The sequence below is a fragment of the Phyllostomus hastatus genome, unplaced genomic scaffold (assembly GCF_019186645.2).
Source record: "Phyllostomus hastatus isolate PE091 unplaced genomic scaffold, TTU_PhHast_1.1 phas_contig_10, whole genome shotgun sequence".
In the NCBI taxonomy this organism is placed as follows: Eukaryota; Metazoa; Chordata; class Mammalia; order Chiroptera; family Phyllostomidae; genus Phyllostomus; species Phyllostomus hastatus.
In genome coordinates, this window is record NW_025333499.1 from 2,265,671 (window position 1) to 2,287,132 (window position 21,462).

General features: G+C 45.4%; 1 protein-coding gene and 1 pseudogene across 1 annotated transcript in view; one reads left to right on the plus strand and one right to left on the minus strand.

Moving 5' to 3' along the window:
• Positions 1 to 103: 103 nt before the first annotated feature.
• Positions 104 to 21,462, plus strand: part of SMC1A (structural maintenance of chromosomes 1A) — a 31,292-nt gene continuing 9,933 nt past the window's right edge. The window contains exons 1-19 of the mRNA XM_045832626.1: positions 104 to 298; positions 5,154 to 5,342; positions 5,454 to 5,566; positions 6,374 to 6,577; positions 6,674 to 6,912; positions 7,554 to 7,812; positions 7,908 to 8,048; positions 9,068 to 9,150; positions 9,304 to 9,511; positions 10,473 to 10,658; positions 10,754 to 10,933; positions 11,021 to 11,167; positions 11,263 to 11,400; positions 12,477 to 12,593; positions 12,697 to 12,803; positions 16,120 to 16,261; positions 18,499 to 18,644; positions 18,736 to 18,889; positions 19,832 to 19,942. Of these exons, the coding sequence (XP_045688582.1) occupies positions 190 to 298; positions 5,154 to 5,342; positions 5,454 to 5,566; positions 6,374 to 6,577; positions 6,674 to 6,912; positions 7,554 to 7,812; positions 7,908 to 8,048; positions 9,068 to 9,150; positions 9,304 to 9,511; positions 10,473 to 10,658; positions 10,754 to 10,933; positions 11,021 to 11,167; positions 11,263 to 11,400; positions 12,477 to 12,593; positions 12,697 to 12,803; positions 16,120 to 16,261; positions 18,499 to 18,644; positions 18,736 to 18,889; positions 19,832 to 19,942 (2,973 nt within the window). The 5' untranslated portion in view covers positions 104 to 189. The remainder of the gene's footprint in view (positions 299 to 5,153; positions 5,343 to 5,453; positions 5,567 to 6,373; positions 6,578 to 6,673; positions 6,913 to 7,553; positions 7,813 to 7,907; positions 8,049 to 9,067; positions 9,151 to 9,303; positions 9,512 to 10,472; positions 10,659 to 10,753; positions 10,934 to 11,020; positions 11,168 to 11,262; positions 11,401 to 12,476; positions 12,594 to 12,696; positions 12,804 to 16,119; positions 16,262 to 18,498; positions 18,645 to 18,735; positions 18,890 to 19,831; positions 19,943 to 21,462) is intronic.
• On the minus strand, positions 3,167 to 3,539 carry LOC123814717 (annotated as a pseudogene).

Genomic DNA, 21,462 nt, shown 5'->3' on the forward strand with positions numbered 1-21,462 from the left:
TGCACGCCAGCCGGAAGACCCTCCCCCTGGCACCCACCCGCGCCGGAAGCCGGAAATCTCGTTTGGCCTGGATTTATCTCGCGAGGTTTGTTATCAGCCCGGCCTGCACTGCGGTGTTTCCCGCGCAGGCTACTCCAGTTCCAGTTTTACGGCGCGGCCATTCGTGCAGCCGCTGGCGCCGCCGCCGTCATGGGTTTCCTGAAACTGATTGAGATTGAGAACTTTAAGTCGTATAAGGGTCGACAGATAATCGGACCATTTCAGAGGTTCACCGCCATCATTGGACCCAATGGCTCTGGTGAGAAAAACCCCGCTGCCGTACTGGGGACGTCCCGCCCTGGTGCCCTATCCAGCAGCATAGTACAACCCAGCCCCTGGCACCTGAAATGTCGCGAACCCTAACCGGTTCCTTGCCCCTCCTTAGGGGGTTCGGCCCAAACCCACTTTCCCCGCTCGGGTGCTCCGACTTGAACCTCCTTCCTAGATGTCAGTTGCCCGCTCTTTGCGCCGCCCCCGCTCTTGCCTGAGTGGTACGCTCCGGGGCTGTACATTTCCTCCCTCTGCCCCCTCCCGCCAAAAGTGGCGGTCCAGAGTTAGCTGCCAGTTGGATTCCCCGCTTTGTATGAACCCCCTGGAGATGTGGGGCCGCTGGTAGCCCTCCCATGGCCTCCAGTCCCAAACGGTACACTTAACCCGTCCCGCCTCACATTGGTACGTTCCACTTTCTTTCTTTCTTTTTTCTTTTTTTTTTTTTTTACTCCCCTTTAGAGGCGGGCAATTTTGAATATGATACCAAGCGCTCCAGTCTCCAGAGTGCTTGTAGTTTCGACCCTCCATCCCCCCAACCCCCATCTCAGAGGTGTAGATGCCTCGAACACGCCCCTGTGCTAGCACTGAAACTGCTAAAAATCAGAACTGAATCTCTCGCCAAATTTATTGAATACTTATTATCTCATAAGGAGTGTTTCAAGGTGCTGTGGAGACGGCGGAGAATAGAATAAGCCATGCACCCAGGGAATTTACAATCCAGAGGGGAAAGACGATAATAAAGGAGAAAATAAGATAATTTTCGGCTCTGATAAGTGCTGTGCAGGAAATGAGACAGACTGATGTGATGGAGTGACTTGGATGGTGTCAGTAGTTAATAGAAAGAGTAGTCGGTAGTTAACAATACTGTATTGTAAATTTAAAAGTTGCTGAGTAAAAATTACTGAGAGTAGATCTTAAAAGGTCTCATCACAAGAAAGAAAATTGTAATTTCGTGAGGTGATGGATGTTAACTAAACTTATTGTGGCTATTATTTTGCAATATATACAAATAAGGAATCATTATACTGTACACTGGAAACTAAGATAATATTATGTCAGTTATTTAAAAATGGGGAAAACAAAGAAAGGGTGGTCGTGGGTCTAGTGTCTGTGTTATATCTTAACTTCGTATCTCTAAATGATACATTGTCTGTTCCTCCCATCTAACCCCCTGGAGGGTTTGTTTGGAATCCTGCTGTGCTCCTCCTCCCCCTAGTTCTAGCTGAATCATTTCCTAGCCTAAGGTGGTTGCCTTTGCTGAAGTAGCTCTAACTGAGGGCCTTGCTTGTAGTCTTGACTATGTTTGGCTCTCAGTGGAGAGCAGGCTTTCTCAACAGTGGCACTATTGATGTTGCTAGCGAGGTAATTCTTTGCTGTGGGGTGGATCCTGTGCATTGTAGGATGTTTAGTGGCATCCTTGGTTTCTACCCACTAGATGACAGTAGCACTCCCTACCCCCTAGGTATGACAGCCAAGGATGTCTCCAGATATTGCTAAATGTCCCCTGGATGGGGTTGCAAAATCATTCCCCCTTCCCAACCTCTTGAGAATCACAAGCCTAGCGGGCTAAAGCTTGGGGCTTTGCTCCAGTTTCGTATGATTTCAGTGTGGTGGGAAGAGGCAGGGTGCATCTCTTGGCATTTGGTCCCCTCAACATGGATAGATTTGTATACCCACCTGTTCCAAAAAGTCCCTTGGTCTGACTGTTCCACTTACACCCAGTCTTCAATGTCCACCTCCACACGGCATTCCTTGATTCACCTCAGTGCATTGCTCTTCTCTGTCACACAGTAGACACTTGGTACGCATTAATGTTTATTTTCTCCTGTTTTGTATTCATGCTATATGTTTTTATATTCTTATCACTAGTCTATGAGTGTTCAGCTCATAATACATATTAAAAAATTTTTTTATTTATGCAGAGAGGAAAAGGGAGGGAGAAATAGAGGGAAACATCGGTGTGTGGTTGCCTCTTGCACGCCCCCAACAGGGCATGTACACTGGCTGGGAATTGAACCAGTGAACCTTTGATTCACAGGCTGGCACTCAACCACTGAGCCACACCAGCTAGGGCTCATAATATGTATTATAAAAATGCTTATAATATTGACTGTGAGTAGGAAGGCCTTCGGTTGTGAGATGTTATTCCTGTTGCTGGAGAGCATGGGAGAAGCCCGGAGGTTGGAAATGGGTGTCTAAAAAGCTGACTCCTGGTCTGCATGTTGTGCTAGTCCTGTTGTGATGAGGGAGACATTGCTGAGTCCAGACCTGTTGTTAGAATAGGACTGCTATTTACTGAGCAACTACTGTGTGTTGAGTACTTTATTTATTGGGACCTTTTATATTGAAATTCCCACAATGCCACTCGGAGGGAGATCCCATTATCTATGTTTTATATATGAAGAGACTGAGGCACAAAGAGGTGTGATCACTTACACACTGATTCTCAGAGGCAGGGTCAGAACCCATGCCTGTCAAAGCCTGTGCTCCTGCCACTCCAGCAGAGAACTATGTACCAAGCATTATTTTAGATGTGTTACTCACTAGGCAGGTTGAGGGAACAGAAGGTCAGCTAAGAAGTAGTGAAACTAAGATTACAACCTAATCTATTGGACTGGACTAGAACCCAAGCTCTTAATCTCTGTCTTGTACTGCCTACATGGAGGGACATGGGCTACCATTCTCAGAGCTGGGTAGTAGATGGGTGTTGGAAATCAGGTCCTCAGTTCACAGTCACATAACATGTTTGGAGAGAATCTTGAGGTAGAATTTATAGAGATTAAACTGTTCCCAAACTCCAGTCCAAATTAAAAAAAATTTTTTTGGCAGTTTTATAACTTTATTCAACAATCAGCAGTTAGTTTTCACCCACATTAACTGTTTGTAGATTTTTGAAAGTGGTGACAGGTATGTAGGTGACCAACTTATAGATCTTGTCTGGTGAATCTTCATGCTCATTACGTTTTCTGGGCATCCGCACTCAGATACGGTATGTGCCATTCCTTATTCCTTCGGCACAGATGGCTTGTTTGAGCCTGATGTCAGTGCGCACATCCGGAGCTCCCATCTCCTTCATGGCAAATGTCCAGATCTCTGAGTGCTGGAGGGGCACACTTCTTGAAGCCCACTCCATGGATGTGCTTGTGGATGTCGTTGGTGTGCTCTCTGGTCACTACCTTCTTCATGGCAGAACGGCCGTTCTTCTTGCCACCCTTCTTTGTGGGAGCCATTATGCCGGGCCCAGGTTGGAAAGAAAGAACTAAATGCAAGTAAAAACTGTGACTTCTCTATGGAAGAGATAACCACTCTTAATGTTAAAAAAATTGTATTTATTTATTTGAATAGCTAATAAATGTATATGGTATAAAATTTTTAAAATCCCAAAGGATATAAGTAAAAACACTCCATCTTTTCCCTGACCTGATTGTTACCTACTTTCCTTTCTGGAAGTGACCACTGTTAAACCATTTACATTTTCATATATTTTCCCTTCTCCACAAGTTTTCATTATGAAAAATTTCAAACATGCATATGTGTTTTGCTTAATCATTTGCAAGTAAATTGTAACTTAATGACATTCCACCCTAAGGGATTCAGCAGTCATCTCCTGAAACCATTCTCCTGTGTTACCAATGTACCATTATCACACCTCAGAAAATGAATTTCCTCATGTCATCAATCATCCAGTTCATATTCAGGCTTCCCTAATTGCTCCCAACAATGTCTTTCCGGCGTTTTTTTTTGTTGTTTTGTTTTGTTTTTTAGCCAGAATCCAATCAGAGTTTGTATACTGCCTTTGCTTAGGTCTCAGTAATCTCTAGTGTTCTGGAATGGTTTTCCTGACCTTTCTTTTTTGACATTGGCTTTTTGAAAATTCCACGCCTGTTGTCTTGTAGAACATCCCACATTTTGTTTGTCTTAAGGTTTCCTCATGATGTCATTTACTACCTTCCTTTAACCAGAAGGGAGGTCTAAAAACTTGTTTAAATTCAGGTTAAGTATTTTTTGGCAAGATACTTCATAGATGCTGCTGTGTCCTTCATATTGTATCACAATAGGAATATGCCTTTTTTAAAAAAGATTTTTTTATTTATTCTTAGAGAAAGGGGAGGAGAGGAAGAAAGAGAGGGAGAGAAACATCAATATGTGGTTGCCTCTCGTGTGCCCCCCTACTGGGGACTTGGCCTGCAACACAGGCATGTGCCCTCACTGGGAGTAGAACCAGTGACCCTTTAGTTCACAGGCTGGCTCTCAGTCCACTGAACCACACCAGTTAGGGCAGGAATATGCCTTTTTAAAAAAATTGTAAAATACACAAGATAAAATGTACTGTTGTCACCACTTTTCAGTATGCAGTGCAGTAGTGTTAAGTGTATTCACATTGCTGTGTGAATACCTGAATACCGATTGCCTGAACTTTTTCATCTCATGAAACTGAAACACTGTACCCATTAAAGAACTTCCCTCACGCCCCCTGCCCCGACTTTTTTAAATTTGATTGAGATCAAACTGTACTGGATTTTGCGTCTTGCTTGTTTTTCCTATTGTGGGCATTTTCTCATGTCATTAAAGGTTGCAGAACAATCAATTCTGTAAATGTACTTTTTCCTTAGATAGGGTTTAAGTTTTTGGCTGCTAAGGTAATTGCAGAGGGATCATTTTTCTAAGTTTCTGACCCAGGGCTTTGGTTGGGCCTAGTCTTTATGGGGACAGAGCAATATTTTCTCCTCCCATGAGTCTGAGAACTGAGTGCTTAGGGAACATTTCTGCTCCGCTCAATGTCGCCTTTATTCCTTTTCTTTTTTCCATCCTAACTTCTTTTTTTTTTTCTCTTCCTCCTTTAGGTAAGTCAAATCTCATGGACGCCATCAGCTTTGTGTTGGGTGAAAAAACCAGCAATCTACGAGTGAAGACCCTGAGGGATCTGATCCACGGAGCTCCTGTGGGCAAGCCAGCTGCCAACCGGGCCTTCGTCAGCATGGTCTACTCTGAGGAGGGTGCTGAGGACCGCACCTTTGCCCGTGTTATTGTTGGTGGGTGAGGCTAGCTGGAAGGCTCTCCTTGGGTCATGGGAGACGGTTAGACTAGTTGGCTGAGGTGGAAGGGAGACCTGAGTCTTGGCCAACTCATGCGTTGTCTTGTAGGGGGTTCCTCTGAGTACAAGATCAACAACAAAGTGGTTCAGCTACATGAGTACAGTGAGGAATTAGAGAAGTTGGGCATTCTCATCAAAGCTCGTAACTTCCTCGTCTTCCAGGTGGGCATTTTTAACAATTATTGGCTCCCTGCTCTTTGCCCACCCTTGGGCCTGCTCCGTCTCTGACTTCATCTCTGCCCTGAACTAATGTAGCGGCTTCCTCACTGGCTTCCTAACTCCAGTCTGGCCTTTCTAGTCTCCAGATCAGCATCAACTGGGGACATGGTACAAATGCACATTCTCAGGCTCCATCCTAGACCTACAGACTCAGAGACTATGGGGTGCAGCCCTGCGATGTGTATTTTACCAAGTATACACACTAACGTTTGAGAGCCACTGCCCTAGCATGAAATCAAGACTCCTGTCATTCAGGAAACACCATCCTTTACTTCTTGCCTACCTCACTAGCCTCATCTGCCAATACTCTTACCCGCCAACTCTGCATTCCAGCCTAATTAAACCATTTGCAGTTCCCCAAATTCACCTGCTTTCTTTGGCCTACAGGCCTGTGCACGTTGATTTTTTTTCTGCATGTAAATAACCTCGTCTCTTTTACTTTCTTGGTTAGATCTTCCCCATCTTCCAAATTCAGCTTAGGTGTCACTTTCGGGAATCCTTTCCATGTAGACATTCCTACCAGACTCCTACCTCCAAGCATCATTTAGTCCTTTTCTGTGCGACTTCTGTCACTGCATATAATACATGGTGTTGGCTTTGCTTTTGTCTCTTCTGCTTGCCATGCACCTCAAAGGCCGGGAACGTGTCCTCAGAGCCCAATGTGAAATGTAGCACCCAGTTGGTGGGAGTAGGTAGGAGGAACTGGGCTGGCGGGGCTCTAAGTGGGGAGAGTGTTTTGACCTTTACTAGGGTGCCGTGGAATCTATTGCCATGAAGAACCCCAAAGAAAGGACAGCTCTATTTGAAGAGATCAGTCGCTCTGGAGAGCTGGCCCAGGAGTATGACAAGCGAAAGAAGGAAATGGTGAAAGCTGAAGAGGACACACAATTTAATTACCATCGTAAGAAAAACATTGCAGCTGAACGTAAGGAGGCCAAACAAGAGAAAGAAGAGGTAGGTGGCCAGGCTACCTCTGGGCCCTGAGAGGCCAGGCTGGGGAGCCAGGGCCTTACTGATGCACTCCCTGCCTCCATACCCCTATTTAAATAGGCTGACCGCTACCAGCGCCTGAAGGATGAGGTGGTCCGAGCTCAGGTACAGCTGCAGCTCTTTAAGCTTTATCACAATGAAGTGGAAATCGAGAAGCTCAATAAGGAACTGGCCTCTAAGAACAAGGAGATAGAAAAGGACAAGAAGCGTATGGACAAGGTAGAGGATGAGCTGAAGGAGAAGAAGAAGGAACTGGGCAAAATGATGCGGGAGCAGCAGCAGATTGAGAAGGAGATCAAGTAAGAGGCAGGCCCGGGCCTGCAATTTTGGGGAAACCAAGAGGCTATGCTGTTTTCTGGGGCTTCTCTAAGCCTGGAGTCCAGCACCCATACTAGTTTCTCTATTTTCCCCTTGACTTGCATTTCAGACAAATAGAGTATTTGAGTACTCAGACTCTGGGTAGATATGTACTCGGAAGAGGGAGAACTTGAAAGGGGCGGTGACTTGCCAAGCGAGAGGAAGCAGTGAGAATCCCAGGCACTGGAGTGGTTGCCTGGGAATGCCTCCTTAGAAGAGGAAAACTGGAGTTAGAAGTTTAAGGGTTAGAGTGGATTTTAAAAGGTTAGGTTAGATGGGAGACAGTTAAGTGAACACAGGGTATTCTTGGAGTTGTTACTGAGGGTTCTGGCCTGACCGATTGAGGCCAAGGTGGTAGCTCTACTTTATGGAGTACCTGGAATGCTAGGCTGAAGGGAGTAGTTAGATTGCCCCCTTTTTTTTTTTTTGAGGACCTGTGGGGCATCAGGTCCTTTTTCTTTTAGGCAATTCCGTGAGTCTGGCCATGGTGGGGCTCGGGCCCCCTTTTCTTTGCGTTAAAAAGCCTAAGAATCCTCCTTTATCCAACAGTGCTAACTGGTTTTCCCCTTTCCTCTGGCAAAAGAGAAAAGGATTCAGAATTGAACCAGAAGCGACCTCAGTACATCAAAGCCAAGGAGAATACTTCCCACAAAATCAAGAAGCTGGAAGCAGCCAAGAAGTCCCTACAGAATGCTCAGAAGCATTACAAGAAACGTAAAGGTGACATGGATGAACTAGAAAAGGAGATGCTCTCGGTGGAGAAAGCCCGGCAGGAGTTTGAGGAACGGATGGAAGAGGAGAGTCAGAGTCAAGGCAGAGACTTGACCTTGGAGGAGAATCAAGTAAGTTCTAGGAGGGTTGTGGGGGTGGACAGAGATTGCTGGGTTGACAAGGGCTGACTGGTCACCTGTGTCTTCCTTCCCTGTCTTTAACGCAGGTGAAGAAATACCACCGGTTGAAAGAAGAAGCTAGCAAGAGAGCAGCCACCCTGGCCCAGGAGCTAGAGAAGTTCAATCGAGACCAGAAAGCTGACCAGGACCGGCTGGATCTGGAAGAGCGGAAGAAAGTAGAGACAGAGGTGGGTATGCATTACAGGATTGGGGGTGATGGTCCAGAGAAGAGGAAGTAATGATAGTCTTTTTTATTGTTGTTCAAGTGTAGTTGTCGAAGAAGTAGTGACAGATAGTCTTAACTGTAATGACAGTAGCCACATGAGCAAGCACTTACTGTGTGGTAGGCACTATACTTTACATGCATTCACTCATTTAATTTCTCTTTTTCCAAATGAGGAAACTACCCTAAGGTCACCTCATTATTCAGTGGCAGAACCAGAATATGGACCTGTGAAGTCTAGCTCTAAAGCCCACACTTTTTTTTGAGGATTTTTATTTTTAGAGAGGGAAGGGAGGAAGAGAAACATTGGTGTGTTGTTGCTTCTTGTGTGCCCTCCACTGGGGATCTGATCCACAACCCAGGCATGTGCCCTGAGTGGGAATCGAACTATTGACCCTTTGGTTCGCAGGCCGGCGCTCAATCCACTGAGCCACACCAGCCAGGGCTAAAGTCCACACTCTTAACAAGTGTACTTCATTTACTGCCTTCCTACTAACAATTGTAGTAAAAACCATAACAATAATAGCAAATTGTTACACTGCCCTAGGAGCTTACAGTGTTCCAGGTATTCTGCTAAGCACTTCTTTTGGTGGTAAGCATTAATATTAATAGCTACCCTATATTAAACACTTTATATGTACTTCTGAAGTAGAGGTTACCTATATTTTATAGATGAAGGGCCCAGAAAGCTTTACTTGGCCTTGGTTTGAGCCTCTCTGAGTGGTGAGGAAGATAGGCCAGGCTGCGTAGAACACTGAGAGGGTCTCCTTCGGCCCAGGGAGGCCCCATCAGTCAGCAGAGCCACGCTGAGCACTTATCTGTGTGTCTGCTTTTTAGTAGGCCTCCTGCAATAGTGACAGATTGTCCTGGAATATTGGGCTCTTGGATAAGCAAGCACATAGGGGATAAGTAAGTCTGGTCCCTGTGGTCTTGGAGTTCATTTGCTCAGCCCCTGGTGACTGAGTATATTTGTCTCTCTCACAGGCCAAGATCAAGCAAAAGCTGCGGGAGATTGAAGAGAATCAGAAGCGGATTGAGAAATTGGAGGAGTACATCACAACTAGCAAGTATGTGTCTCTGCAGCCTTCCCTCTTACTTCTAGGCCTGTTCTTGTGAACCTGCCTATCCCGACCCTCCCTAGGCAGGACCCCCAGAGGCCCTCTCAGCCCATAGTATTTTCTGAGCAGCCAAGGCAACCCCTGTGTGCCCTTACTTTGTAGGCAGTCTCTAGAGGAGCAGAAGAAGCTAGAGGGGGAACTGACAGAGGAGGTGGAGATGGCCAAGCGGCGTATTGATGAGATCAATAAGGAGCTGAACCAGGTGATGGAGCAGCTGGGGGATGCCCGCATTGACCGCCAGGAGAGCAGCCGCCAGCAGCGCAAGGCAGAGATTATGGAAAGCATCAAACGCCTGTATCCTGGCTCTGTGGTAAGAGTGCAGAGAGAACTCATTTCCTGAGCACTTATTTTCACACGGACTCTCAGGTCATTTCCCCAGCAACCCTGTGAGGACAGGATTGCCAATTCTCTTTTTATGGCTGGGGAAACTGAGACTCAGAGAAGTTAAGTGACTTGCCCAAAAAGGCACAGCTTATGAGTGAAAAAACTGCATTTCACACCTGAGTTGTTCTGACTCTTAACCTCATGTTCTGTTTATCACACCAGCTACATCTTCCTGAATGTTTTCTCTTGCTTTGACCACTCTCCTGTAGGAGGCGGGGGAACTAGAGAGGCCCTTGGAAGGGGAGGGGACATGGGGCAGATTAGTCTCTCCGGAAGTAGCTCTGTGCAGGCTTTAATCTGAGCTCCCTTGGCATGTACCAGCTGGATCACTCGCCAGGCTTTTATTGGGTCTTTTGGCCTCTTGAACCAAATCCTGAGTTCCTGAGTTTCCTGAATATTATCCCTCTGTTGCTGTAATCCCATCCCTGGGTTCAGCTTAGTTAGGTTCCATTCCTGATCTTTCCTCTAGATACTGCTGTGGGGGTTCATATGGGTGAATTAGGTTCAGTGCCTTGAAGATATTTCCCTTTATCTGATAGTTCTTAGGGAACCATGATTTGTTTGGTAGCGGAGGGAACAGGGGAAATAAACTAGGAAAAGAGATTTCTTTTGCTGGGTGCTTGTGAAAATTTGCTTAAGTTATATAGGGTATCTGGCATGGTGTCAGGTAGTAGTGGTCTGTGAAATGGTAAAACTGAGGATTAGAAAGATGACTTTGGATTCAGACATGACTTCCTAAAGTCATTGCTGCCAGAGGAGGCTTTTTCTTCATAGCCTGGGGGCTTATGTTCCTGCTACGGACTCCAGTCTGCCCAAGCTGGGAATTGGTGTTTCTGAGCCAGCTCCCCAAAGCCTCATGCTTCGGTTTTCTCTTCTGATGTCTCCAGTACGGCCGCCTCATTGATCTCTGCCAGCCCACACAAAAGAAGTATCAGATTGCTGTAACCAAGGTTTTGGGCAAGAACATGGATGCCATCATCGTGGACTCGGAGAAGACAGGCCGGGACTGTATACAGTATATCAAGGAGCAGCGTGGGGAGCCTGAGACCTTCTTGCCTCTTGACTACCTGGAGGTGAGGCCGGTGGGGATGGGATCAAGACAGTCTGTGAGGGACCCTCCTCCTAGCCCTCCATGTTCTGCCACCTATTGAGCTGCTTCTTTCTTCAGGTGAAACCTACAGATGAGAAACTCCGGGAGCTGAAAGGGGCCAAGCTGGTGATTGATGTGATTCGCTATGAGCCACCTCACATCAAAAAGGCCCTGCAGTACGCTTGTGGCAATGCCCTTGTTTGTGACAACGTGGAGGATGCTCGCCGCATTGCCTTTGGAGGCCACCAGCGCCACAAGGTATGGATTCTGGACAGATTGGAGCTGGGCAGGTTTAATATTGGAGATTCCTCTCTTCAACTTCTCTCTTCTCCCTTCTTTGTGTAGACAGTGGCACTGGATGGGACCCTGTTCCAGAAGTCAGGCGTGATCTCTGGTGGGGCCAGTGACCTGAAGGCCAAGGCACGGCGCTGGGATGAGAAAGCAGTAGACAAGTTAAAAGAGAAGAAAGAGCGGTTGACAGAGGAGCTGAAAGTAAGCCACAGGCAGTGCTGTGCCTAAGACTGGGGGTCCTAAGCTCAGGACAGCCACCTCCTTACCAGCCTGCTCTTCTTTCTTGTCCATTTCAGGAGCAGATGAAGGCAAAGCGGAAAGAGGCAGAGCTACGTCAGGTGCAGTCTCAGGCCCACGGACTGCAGATGCGGCTCAAGTACTCACAGAGTGACCTAGAGCAGACCAAGACACGACATCTGGCCCTGAATCTGCAGGTGGGGACTGGCCTCAGCCCTGTTTTCTTTTTCTTTTTTTAAAGATTTTATTTATTTACTTTTAGAGAGAGGAGAAGGGAGGGAGAAAGAGGAGCAAAACATCAGTGTGTGGTTGTCTCTTGCGCACCCCCTAGTGAGGACCTGGTCTATGACCCAGGCATGTACCCTCATTGGGAACCGAACTAGTGACCCTTTGGTTCACAGGCTGGCGCTCAATCGAGTGAGCCACACCAGCCAGGGCAGCCCTGTTTTCTAAAGGCCATCTTTCCATTCCTGGCCTAGGTTTCTCTAAGGGTAGGAACTTGTCTCACTTTCCTCTCTCCTCCCAGGCTGCTCCAGGGAACTAAGCATAGTATAGAGTCAGACAACCAGGGGTTCAAATCCTGGCTCTATGTGACATACACGTTTCTTAAGCTCTCTCTTAGTTTTGTTTGTTTCTCTTTTTTCATCATTATCTGTAAAGTGAGTTAGAATACTACCTGCTTTATAGGGTCATTATGAAGATTGAATGAGTTAATACAGGTAAAGAGGTTAGACTGATTCCTTACACTCAGTAAATGTTAGGTGCTATTATTAGCATAATTCATTCATGTAATAAATATTTGAGCTTTTGAAATTGAATTGCAAGTGAGCTATAGGCATTTCAGTACCTGTGGGTGGGGGTACCCTCCTAGATATGTTAATGTGTTTGATCATGAGGTACTTCCCCAGACCTGAAGGTGTTATGTAATGTATTGTGTGTGTGTGTGTGTGTGTGTGTGTGTGTGTGTGTGTAGTTTTGCCTTCTAAAATCAAAAAAGTCTGAATTCTAAAACATACTTGACTGCAAGAGTTATGGATAAGGGAGCCTGTTTACCTTGTGCCCAGCCTTGTGGTTTGAAGCTGGCTGGCTGGAGGCCAGGGAGGAAGCTGTGTGGTAGTTCGAGAGCTGACGGAGGTTTGACTGGTGCTAAGTCATGTTCTGTCAGCGTGTGGAGAGCTAGCCCTTTGAGTTCATGAGACCAGCGTGCTTGGGATGCCTCTTTTTCTCCAAAGAGCCTGGACTCCTTTTACCTTCTCAACCCCTTCTCCTGCAGGAAAAGTCCAAGCTGGAGAGCGAGCTAGCCAACTTCGGGCCTCGCATCAACGATATCAAGAGGATCATCCAAAGCCGAGAGAGGGAAATGAAAGACTTGAAGGAGAAGATGAACCAGGTTGGTGAGGGATGAGCCACGCCAGGGGGTGCGTCTGGGCAGGGCTGAGGCTGGAAGCAGCACTCTGACCCAGAGGGCTTTTGCCCCCCTTTGCGTCTCTCAGGTAGAGGATGAGGTGTTTGAAGAATTTTGTCGGGAGATTGGTGTACGTAACATTCGGGAGTTTGAGGAGGAGAAGGTGAAGAGGCAGAATGAAATCGCCAAGAAGCGGTAAGTGGAAGTGCAGAGAGTACAGTGCCTTTGAGACCCCAGCCTGATGTCCTGCAAAGTCAGGCACCATCATGAGGCCAGCAGCAGCTCTCACAGAGATGGGCATGTACTGCAGACCAGCCTTAGAGGACAGGGCCGCCGGGGAGGTAGTGTAGCACAGTCCAGTGGTTAAGAGTGCCAGCTTTAGACGTGCTTTACCTGGGTGAAAAATCCCAGCTCCATAACTCATGATGTTGGATGGTGACTTGAGCTCTTTGAGCCTCAGTTTCTTTATCTATAAATGGGATAATAATGACTCCTGTCTCCTGGCATCGTTGGGCGGATCAGGTAAAATAATCCTTCTGAAGTTATTTAACGTATATTTAGCACCTACTAAAAGCCATAAATATTAGCTTTTATTATCATTATCATCCTGATGGGCTTCAGTTTATTCATTTGTTCCACAAACCTTGTTGAGTACCTCTGTCATGCCAAGTTGTCCTGTGCTGGGTATTGGAGGGGGTTGGGAAATGAGGATAAGACGGATGAACACAATGAAGTCTCCCTGAAGGAGTTCATTTACTGGGCCTGGGCTTCAGTTGGCAGTTCATCCAGCCCATAACCCGTACAGTAAATATTCATTGCTCTTCCACCCCCAAGCCAAGTTCAAGGGATATAGAACTGAATCAGAGACTGTCCCTGCCCTCAGGGAGTTGAGTTATGGAGTAGTAGGGGAGACGGACAAGTAGATCAGCAATTTCAGAACAGTGTGATTGATGCTGTGCCTTAGGTAGATACAAAATACAGAGAAAATGGTCAAGGAACTGCAAATCAACCAGAGGAAAAGGAAAACGAAAGACTCAGTAGAAAACTGGACAGAGGACGTCCTTAGCATTTCATGGAAAGAGAAGCTTGAATGGCTAATCACAAATAGATGTTCAGTCTCATTCCTAATCATAGAAATGCAAAGCAAAACAATTTAGTGCTATTTGATGAAAATAAGTCTACATAAACCCTATGATTTAGCAAAGCCACTCCTGGGTATACTCATATATTCCAGAGAGAGTGTTGTCATAGGCTCATAAAGGGCCACGCTCAAGGTGGTTCATCTTGTCATAATTTGTGGTAGTAGGATGTTGGTGGCAATGCAGATGGCCATCAATCATCTGCATTGTAAGTCTCAGTTAAATGTGATGAATATACAGACTATTGACATTGTATAGCGGTTTAAAGCAAGAACTAGACTCACAGACAGTCCCATGGATATATTTATAACACTGTGCATTTGTGTAAATTTAAAAACAAAATGACATTTTACAAGGATCTGCATATTTAAGGCTATATACATATGTATGCAACTATGTGTGTGTATATATGTATGTCACTTTGGAGTACACGCTCACTGTAAGAAAGATAATGGCAGTGAAAATCAAGGATCGAGCAGACAGAGAAAGGGTCTTGCACAGACAGCAATCGTAAATGTATTAGGAACTGTGGAATGTGATTAAGTCAACCGGGCCTAAAAGGGAGGAGGAACCCAACAAAGTGTAATAGAAACTAAGAACCCACTCACAATCTTCAGGAAAGGTTTTATAGAATGAGGAATGATAAACTGGAGTGAGTAGGATTTAGCTGGCCTGGCAACAGAGAGTCCCAGGCAGTGAGAACAGCGTGCTTAGAGGTGTGAGAGACCATGCCTTGCTGTGGAAACTAAGTAGTTTTGAATGTGTGGAGCATAGAAATGAGATCATGTGGAAGGCAGGGATGGTGGAGATGTCAGTGGGGGCCAGATCACAGACAGCGTTTATGAGTCATGCTTAGGAGATTGGACTTAAAATTGCATAGCTGAAAATTATATAGTTAGTTATATTCCATTTGGATTATAGTGACTAATATTTTTAAACTGCTAGCATGACATCTGGCAGCATCTGTTATACCATATTGGGGGAGTTGGAAGTTAGTCCTGTTTGGCCTGCTAGTACCTGTATGCTGCTTACATACTCTGAGTTTTTTAAGAGATTGGGAAGAAGGCAATATCAGGAATCTAGTATTTTCTCCATGGTTTTTACTACCCCAGATCTGCCCCTTAAAAGTTCTGGAATCTTGGCGTGGGGATGCACATGTGGGGGCGGTAATTGGAAAGAGTCAGTATGAGCTGAATACCTGGCAATAATGATGGTAACTAAAATTTCCTGAGTACTTGCTATGTGCCAGGCATGGTTCTAAGGACATGATACATATTAACTCATTAAAAAAAAAACTCCCAGTAACTCCAAGGTAAGTACTATTATTATTTCCATTTTACAGATGAAGAAACAGAAGCTTGAGAGGATAACTAACTTGCTTGAGAGTATATTGTTAGTAAATGGCAGGGTTGGGATACAGTTCCTGTTATCCCACCACATTATACTACACTGATGCCATTGACAGAGGTGTCAAACTCATTTTCACCGGGAGCCACATCAGCTTTGCGGTTGCCCTCAAAGGGCTGAATGTAATTTCAGGACTGTATAAATGTAACTACTCCTTAACAGTTAAGCGAGAGTTCACTGGTGCCGCTGGGTAGAAACAAGGTGCCGAGCTGGATAAAACAAGGTGGAGGGCTGGATTCAGCCTGCAGGCCTTGTGTTTGCCACCTGTGCCACAGGAGGAGCCCAGGTTTGTTATAACTGAGTTACAATCTTGCATTTGCCATTTACTAGCTCTCTGGCCTTGGGCAAGGTCTTTTACCTCTTGGCCCAAGTTTCCTTGTTTGTATAATTAGGATAATTTTATTTGTTACCCTGGCTTGTGTGGCTCAGTGGATTGAGCGTCAGGCTGCAAAGCCAAGGGTTGCCGGTTTAATTCCCAGTCGGGGCACATACCTGGGTTGCAGGCCAGGCCCCTGGTAGGGGGTGCACGAGGGGCAGCCACACATTGATGTTTCTCTCCCTCTCTTCCTTTCTTCTTTCCCCCTCTCTAAAAATAAATAAATAAAAATCTTAAAAAAAAATAATGCCTTTTTGTTGATTAGAGGATTACAGGCAATATATTTAAAGTACGCAGAAGCTTAATAAATTGAAATTATCAAAGCTAGTGGGTTCAGGTGAACCTCTTTGTGCTTCCATCTAGAGCAGGGGTTCTGGAGTTCTTTGGTGTTTAAAGGAGGACTAATGGATTTTGGCCCATTCTCCCCTGCCTTATGCCGTTGCTACAAGGCTAGGCTGAGGAACTTACTTCTCCAACTTCAGGGAATGATTTTATGTGGATATAAATGGATAAGCTGAGTGGAGACTGAGATTCAGTAGTAACCCTGGGTCCCTTATGCCCTGGGCCTAGTTCTCCTTTCTACCCACAGTTTGGAGTTTGAGAATCAGAAGACTCGCTTGGGCATCCAGTTGGACTTTGAAAAGAACCAACTGAAGGAGGACCAGGATAAAGTGCACATGTGGGAGCAAACAGTGAAGAAGGATGAAAATGAGATAGAAAAGCTCAAGAAGGTAAGGAAGGAGAGCCTGAAAAGAGACTAAAAACAGGAAGAAAAAAATGGAAGAGATGTGAGCAAAGGATAATATCCACAATTTATAAAGCTCTAATCAAAATCAGACCCCTGGCTGGTGTGGCTCAGTGGACTGAGTGCTGAACTGTGAAGTAAAGGGTCATTGGTTCAATTCCCATTCAGGGCACATGCCTGGGTTGTGGGCCAGGTCCACAGTAAGGGGCATGCAAGAGGAAACCACACATTGATGTTTCTCTATCTTTCTCCTTCCCTTCCCCTCCCTGAAAATAAATAAATAAAATCTTAAAAAAAAAAAAAGAAATGAAAACACCAAGACAGAAATAGGGAATAAAAGGGGGCTTGTGGCAGAAACCATTTAAGAAGAGATTCAAATAACCCATAAACATACACATAATTTAGTTTTTAGAAATCAGAGAAATGTGAATTAAAGCAACCATCACATGTAATGTGTTTCTTATCACATTATCCAAAATATTTTTTAAAGGATAATGCTTACTACTGGTCATGGTGTGGGAGACCACCCTTGTTAAGCCATGTGGCGCCGTCTACCTGCGTTGCGGGTGGGCACTGCTTTGTGCGCACAAGTCGGCGTTTCTTACAAGCATTTAATGGTTCCATATGGGAAACTTTCCAGTGCCCCTGGGAATTAGGGATTTGGCAAATTATACTGCATTTATACAAGTTTTGTGTAGTTTAATGGTCTTCAAATTTTAGTAATACACCCCCCCCCTTTAGAGGATTTTCCTCAAGATCTCTGGGTTTTAAAAAATCCTTAATGTTGTTTAAACATATATACAGACATACATAGGGTGGGGCAAAAGTAGGTTTACAGTTGTTCATGTGGAAAACAAAAATAATAATGTAAGGGTAAACTGTTTTGTGTACTCAGAACTGTAAACCTACTTCTTCCCCACCCTGTGTACTTGGAACATTTAACCAGAAAGCCAATACAAAGTTACAAGTTGGATTTTACAATTAACCACATTAATTCAGGGCAGCAGATGATAGTGTGCTGTAATTCATCCCTTTTCGCAGTGTGCCTGTGTGGCTCGCTGCCACAGCTAAGCTCCTGTGAGTTGAGTGTGCCTGTGCCGCTGGGTTGTGGCCTGACGACTCACTTTCCCCACACCTCTTCTCTTTAAATTCAATTCCTGTGAAATCCTTGTTCCTCACTCCTGAGGTCCTTTGGTCCATATGTGACTTCTTCGTCTGTCTATGTTGTTGGTTTGTGTGTGCTTTTTTTTTTCCCATTAAACCTCAGTGTTGAAAATAGTCGTCTTTGGTGTCACCAGAATCTTAAGTACAAATGCAGATTGGGCGGTAAAATTCTGGAGCAGGACTACGTGGATAGCTAGATGATCCAGAATCATGGGTTTCCATGACTCTTTGACTTTTCATTTTGAAATCATTTTAAACTTAGCAGAAAGTTGCAAGAACAGTACAAAGAACTCCCATCTACCCACCACTAAGTCATCATCAGTCATTAACGTGTTTGCTTTTGCATACTCTCTGTGTCTGTGTGTTACTTTTCATACGTCCCCTTCAGGTGACTTAAAGGTCAAAATGAAAACCAAACATTCTTCTTTTAAACAGTCAGAACATTATAAGTAAGACTACAGTCCACTGTGGCTGACCACTCTCATTCCCAGCCCCCTTACTCTCTGGGGCTTAACTCCATGGAGTGTGTGTCCTTCCAGACCTGCAGGTATTGACTTAACTACTTCTACATTCATATATGTGTACTCATAGGAAAAAACACCACCATATTGTTTGGGTTTTAAAGAAAATTTTATCATACAGCTCACAACAGTAGTTTTGATGTGGAAAAGATGCTGAAGTATAGGGTTAAGTTAGAATATCGAATTTTAATTACACTCTCAACTGTGTAGAGCTATCTATAACTAATGCTGGGAGGAAATAGGCTAAAATATTGATCGGTTATCTTTAGCTGGTGGGACTATGAGTGATTTTTTGTCCCCGTTTAATACTTTTTTTATACTTGGAACTTTCTACAGTAGGCAGCTGGTAAAATGGGGGCAGCCAGATAATTTAGAATAAGCTAAAAGAAGCTTGAGGGGTGATGGGGGTTTGTGAAAGTGGAACTCACTGAAGGGAGGCTCCAACAAATTGGTGGAAAGGGCGGGGGCAAAGGGGGACGATCCTGAGGTGAGATAAGGAAGGCCTCACCTCTTGTCCTGTTCCCCTTGTTGGGACCAGGAGGAGCAAAGACACATGAAGATCATAGATGAAACCATGGCTCAGCTCCAGGATCTGAAGAATCAGCACCTGGCCAAGAAGTCAGAGGTGAACGACAAGAACCACGAGATGGAGGAGATTCGTAAGAAACTGGGGGGCGCCAACAAGTGAGTGGGTTCAGGTCTGGGCTTGGGGCAATTAGGTAGAGCAGACAGCTGGCCGGATTTGGGTCTCACTTATCTCCCTGAATCTTCTTAGGGAAATGACCCATTTACAGAAAGAGGTGACAGCCATTGAGACCAAGCTTGAACAGAAGCGCAGTGACCGCCACAACCTGCTACAGGCCTGCAAGATGCAGGACATCAAGTTGCCGCTGTCTAAGGGCACCATGGACGATATTAGTCAGGAAGAGGCGAGTATCATGGCTGGCGGTGGGAGTAGGCTGTGAGCAATATTACCCAGGGAGGGCAGGAGAGAGAAAGAGAAGGATGGTGGGTAAGGATGGTGGGGAAACATAAAGAAGGATGGCAGGATGAGGCAAAGGGCAGGAGCCTGCTGAGAGGGAAGCTGCATCGTGGGTAGAGCTGTATCTCAGTAGGCGGTAGATAGGCAAGAAGATATAATCATTCATTAACCTTAGGACTTGAGCTAGGTTAGCTCCAGCAGGTGATAGATACTGGTAGGGTAGGAATTGATGGGCATTAGCCCAAAGGAAAGGAAGGTGGAAGCTGTAGGACCTGAGGAGAAATAGCTTACCTGCAGCGAGGGAGGTTGGCCAGGAGAGGGTTGGGTAGGGGACATCAGCGGTGCAGAGAAGGTGAAGCTTAGTTATAGGAAAGAGAGGGAAGCTGGCTGATAAAGGAGCCAAGGCATTTTATCCATTGGAAATGGAGATTGTTATCAAGAGGTGGGAATGTTAACTGACAGGGAGGTTTGCAAAGGGCTTGTCTCCTACCTGGACATGCATATCAGTCCCACATGTCTTCCTCCCTCCCTTCCTCCAAAAGAGCATTTCAGTTTAATTCAGCAAAATATTTTGAGCACCAGAAATGCACCAGGCCTCATGGTATCACGTGACATAATTACCCCGGATCCGAACCACAGCTCTGCCGAGCAGGCATTGCCCCATGTTAACAGATGAGAGAACTTGCATCCACCAGCATGACTCGCCCAGGATCACACCCTCGGCAGGGATAGAGCCCAATTTTGGACTCAGATCTTCTGCCCCTAAAGCTGTTGTCTTGCTCCCAGGTGCTTTCTTGGTCATTGAAAGCTGCAGAGGAGCCCCCAGCCCCTTTAAGAGGGGCCCTCTTGTTGCCAGTCTGCTTCATTCCACACTCTGTTGCTATTGCAGGGTAGCTCCCAGGGAGAGGATTCCGTGAGTGGTTCCCAGCGAACTTCCAGTATCTATGCCCGAGAGGCCCTCATCGAGATTGACTATGGTGACCTGTGTGAGGATCTGAAGGTGAGGATCAGCTTCAGGGGTGGGGGACATCTTCCCAGCCATCAGACGAGAGGGTCAGCCCATCTGGGGGCTGTCTGGAGACCAGGACCAGAAAGAAGGGCAAGCTGGCAGGAGAGGGAGGCTCGAGTTTTGATCCAGGGCCTCCCCTTACATGCATACACAGGCGCCTGCACATCTCCCCTGCCCTCAGGTGTGCCTGTTCTGCCTGCTGCTTGTCTTCCCCTTCCATGCGTGGACGCTTCTTAGGCCTGATTCACACACACAGAACAGGCTTCTGAACAGATAGACCTTAGTGCTCGTTCCCAGGCATTCTTTCCTGTGCACTCGGCCTTTTCTTATCCTGGGTCGCTCTTTCCCCGGCCTTCAGCTGCCATCTCTATGCCAGGTCCCACGGGTACTTCAAAGCCCAGTCCTCCTCCCCAGATCTGCCCCTTCTTCTCAGAGCCAGCCATAGGTTCAAGCCAGAAATCTGAGCCCCATCCTTGATTCCCTCTCTCACTCTGCCTATTCAGTGAATTACCAAGCCCTGTCCATTTCATCTTCTAAATATCTGTTGAATTCTCTTTTTTTCTGGTCCCACTAGTACAGGCCACTTTCACCTCACATGGAGGAGCCTCCTAAATAGACTCTGATGCTTTCCAATCCATCATTGTAGTCAGGGGGACTTGATTTTTTTTTTCAACTTTTTATGGAAATTTTCAAATACAGAAGTATAGAGAATTCCATAATGAACCCCTAGATACCCATCACCCCACTGCAGCAATCAGCAACATATGGTCAGTCTTGTTTTTTATATTCTTCCCTCTTCCCATTGGCCTGTTTTACTTAAATCAAATTTCAGGTATTATTCCATTCACAGAAGGACTCTTTTAAAAATGTAACCACAGTATTATGCCAAAAATAATTTTACTAACAACTCTGTAATGGTCTAATACTTAGTAAATGTTTAGATTTCCATGAATGTCCCATTAATATCTTTTTTTTGCACAGTTTCTGTGTTTAAATCAGAATTCAAGTGAGGTCCATATGTTGCAATTGGTCTCTTGTAGTCTATAACATTTTCTTATCCCTTTGTATTTTTTTTCTGCCTATTTATGGAAGAAACTGGGTCATTGGACCTGCACAATTTCCTACATTCTGAATTTGGCTGATTATGTCTCATGATGTTATTTAACATGTTCTTCCCTCCCCTGTATTTCCTGTACACTGGTGGTTAAATCTAGGGTTTGATTGGATTCAGGTTCATTTTTAATTTTTGACAAGAATATACCCTAGTTGGTGCCGTGTACTTGTGAACTTCCTTCTGCATCGCATCAGTGGACACTGAATGCCAGTCCCATCTTTGTAACAAGATTGGTTAGTGCTCACCATTGTTTGTGAAATATACTTGTCAAGAACTCAAGGATCTGATCAAGCTTTTATATCCACCCATTATAAGAAACACTGGTGCCAGAGGAACATGTTAAATAAAAGCTCAGGGATGCATTCAGCTAAATCCAGACTGGGAAACTAAAGGACAA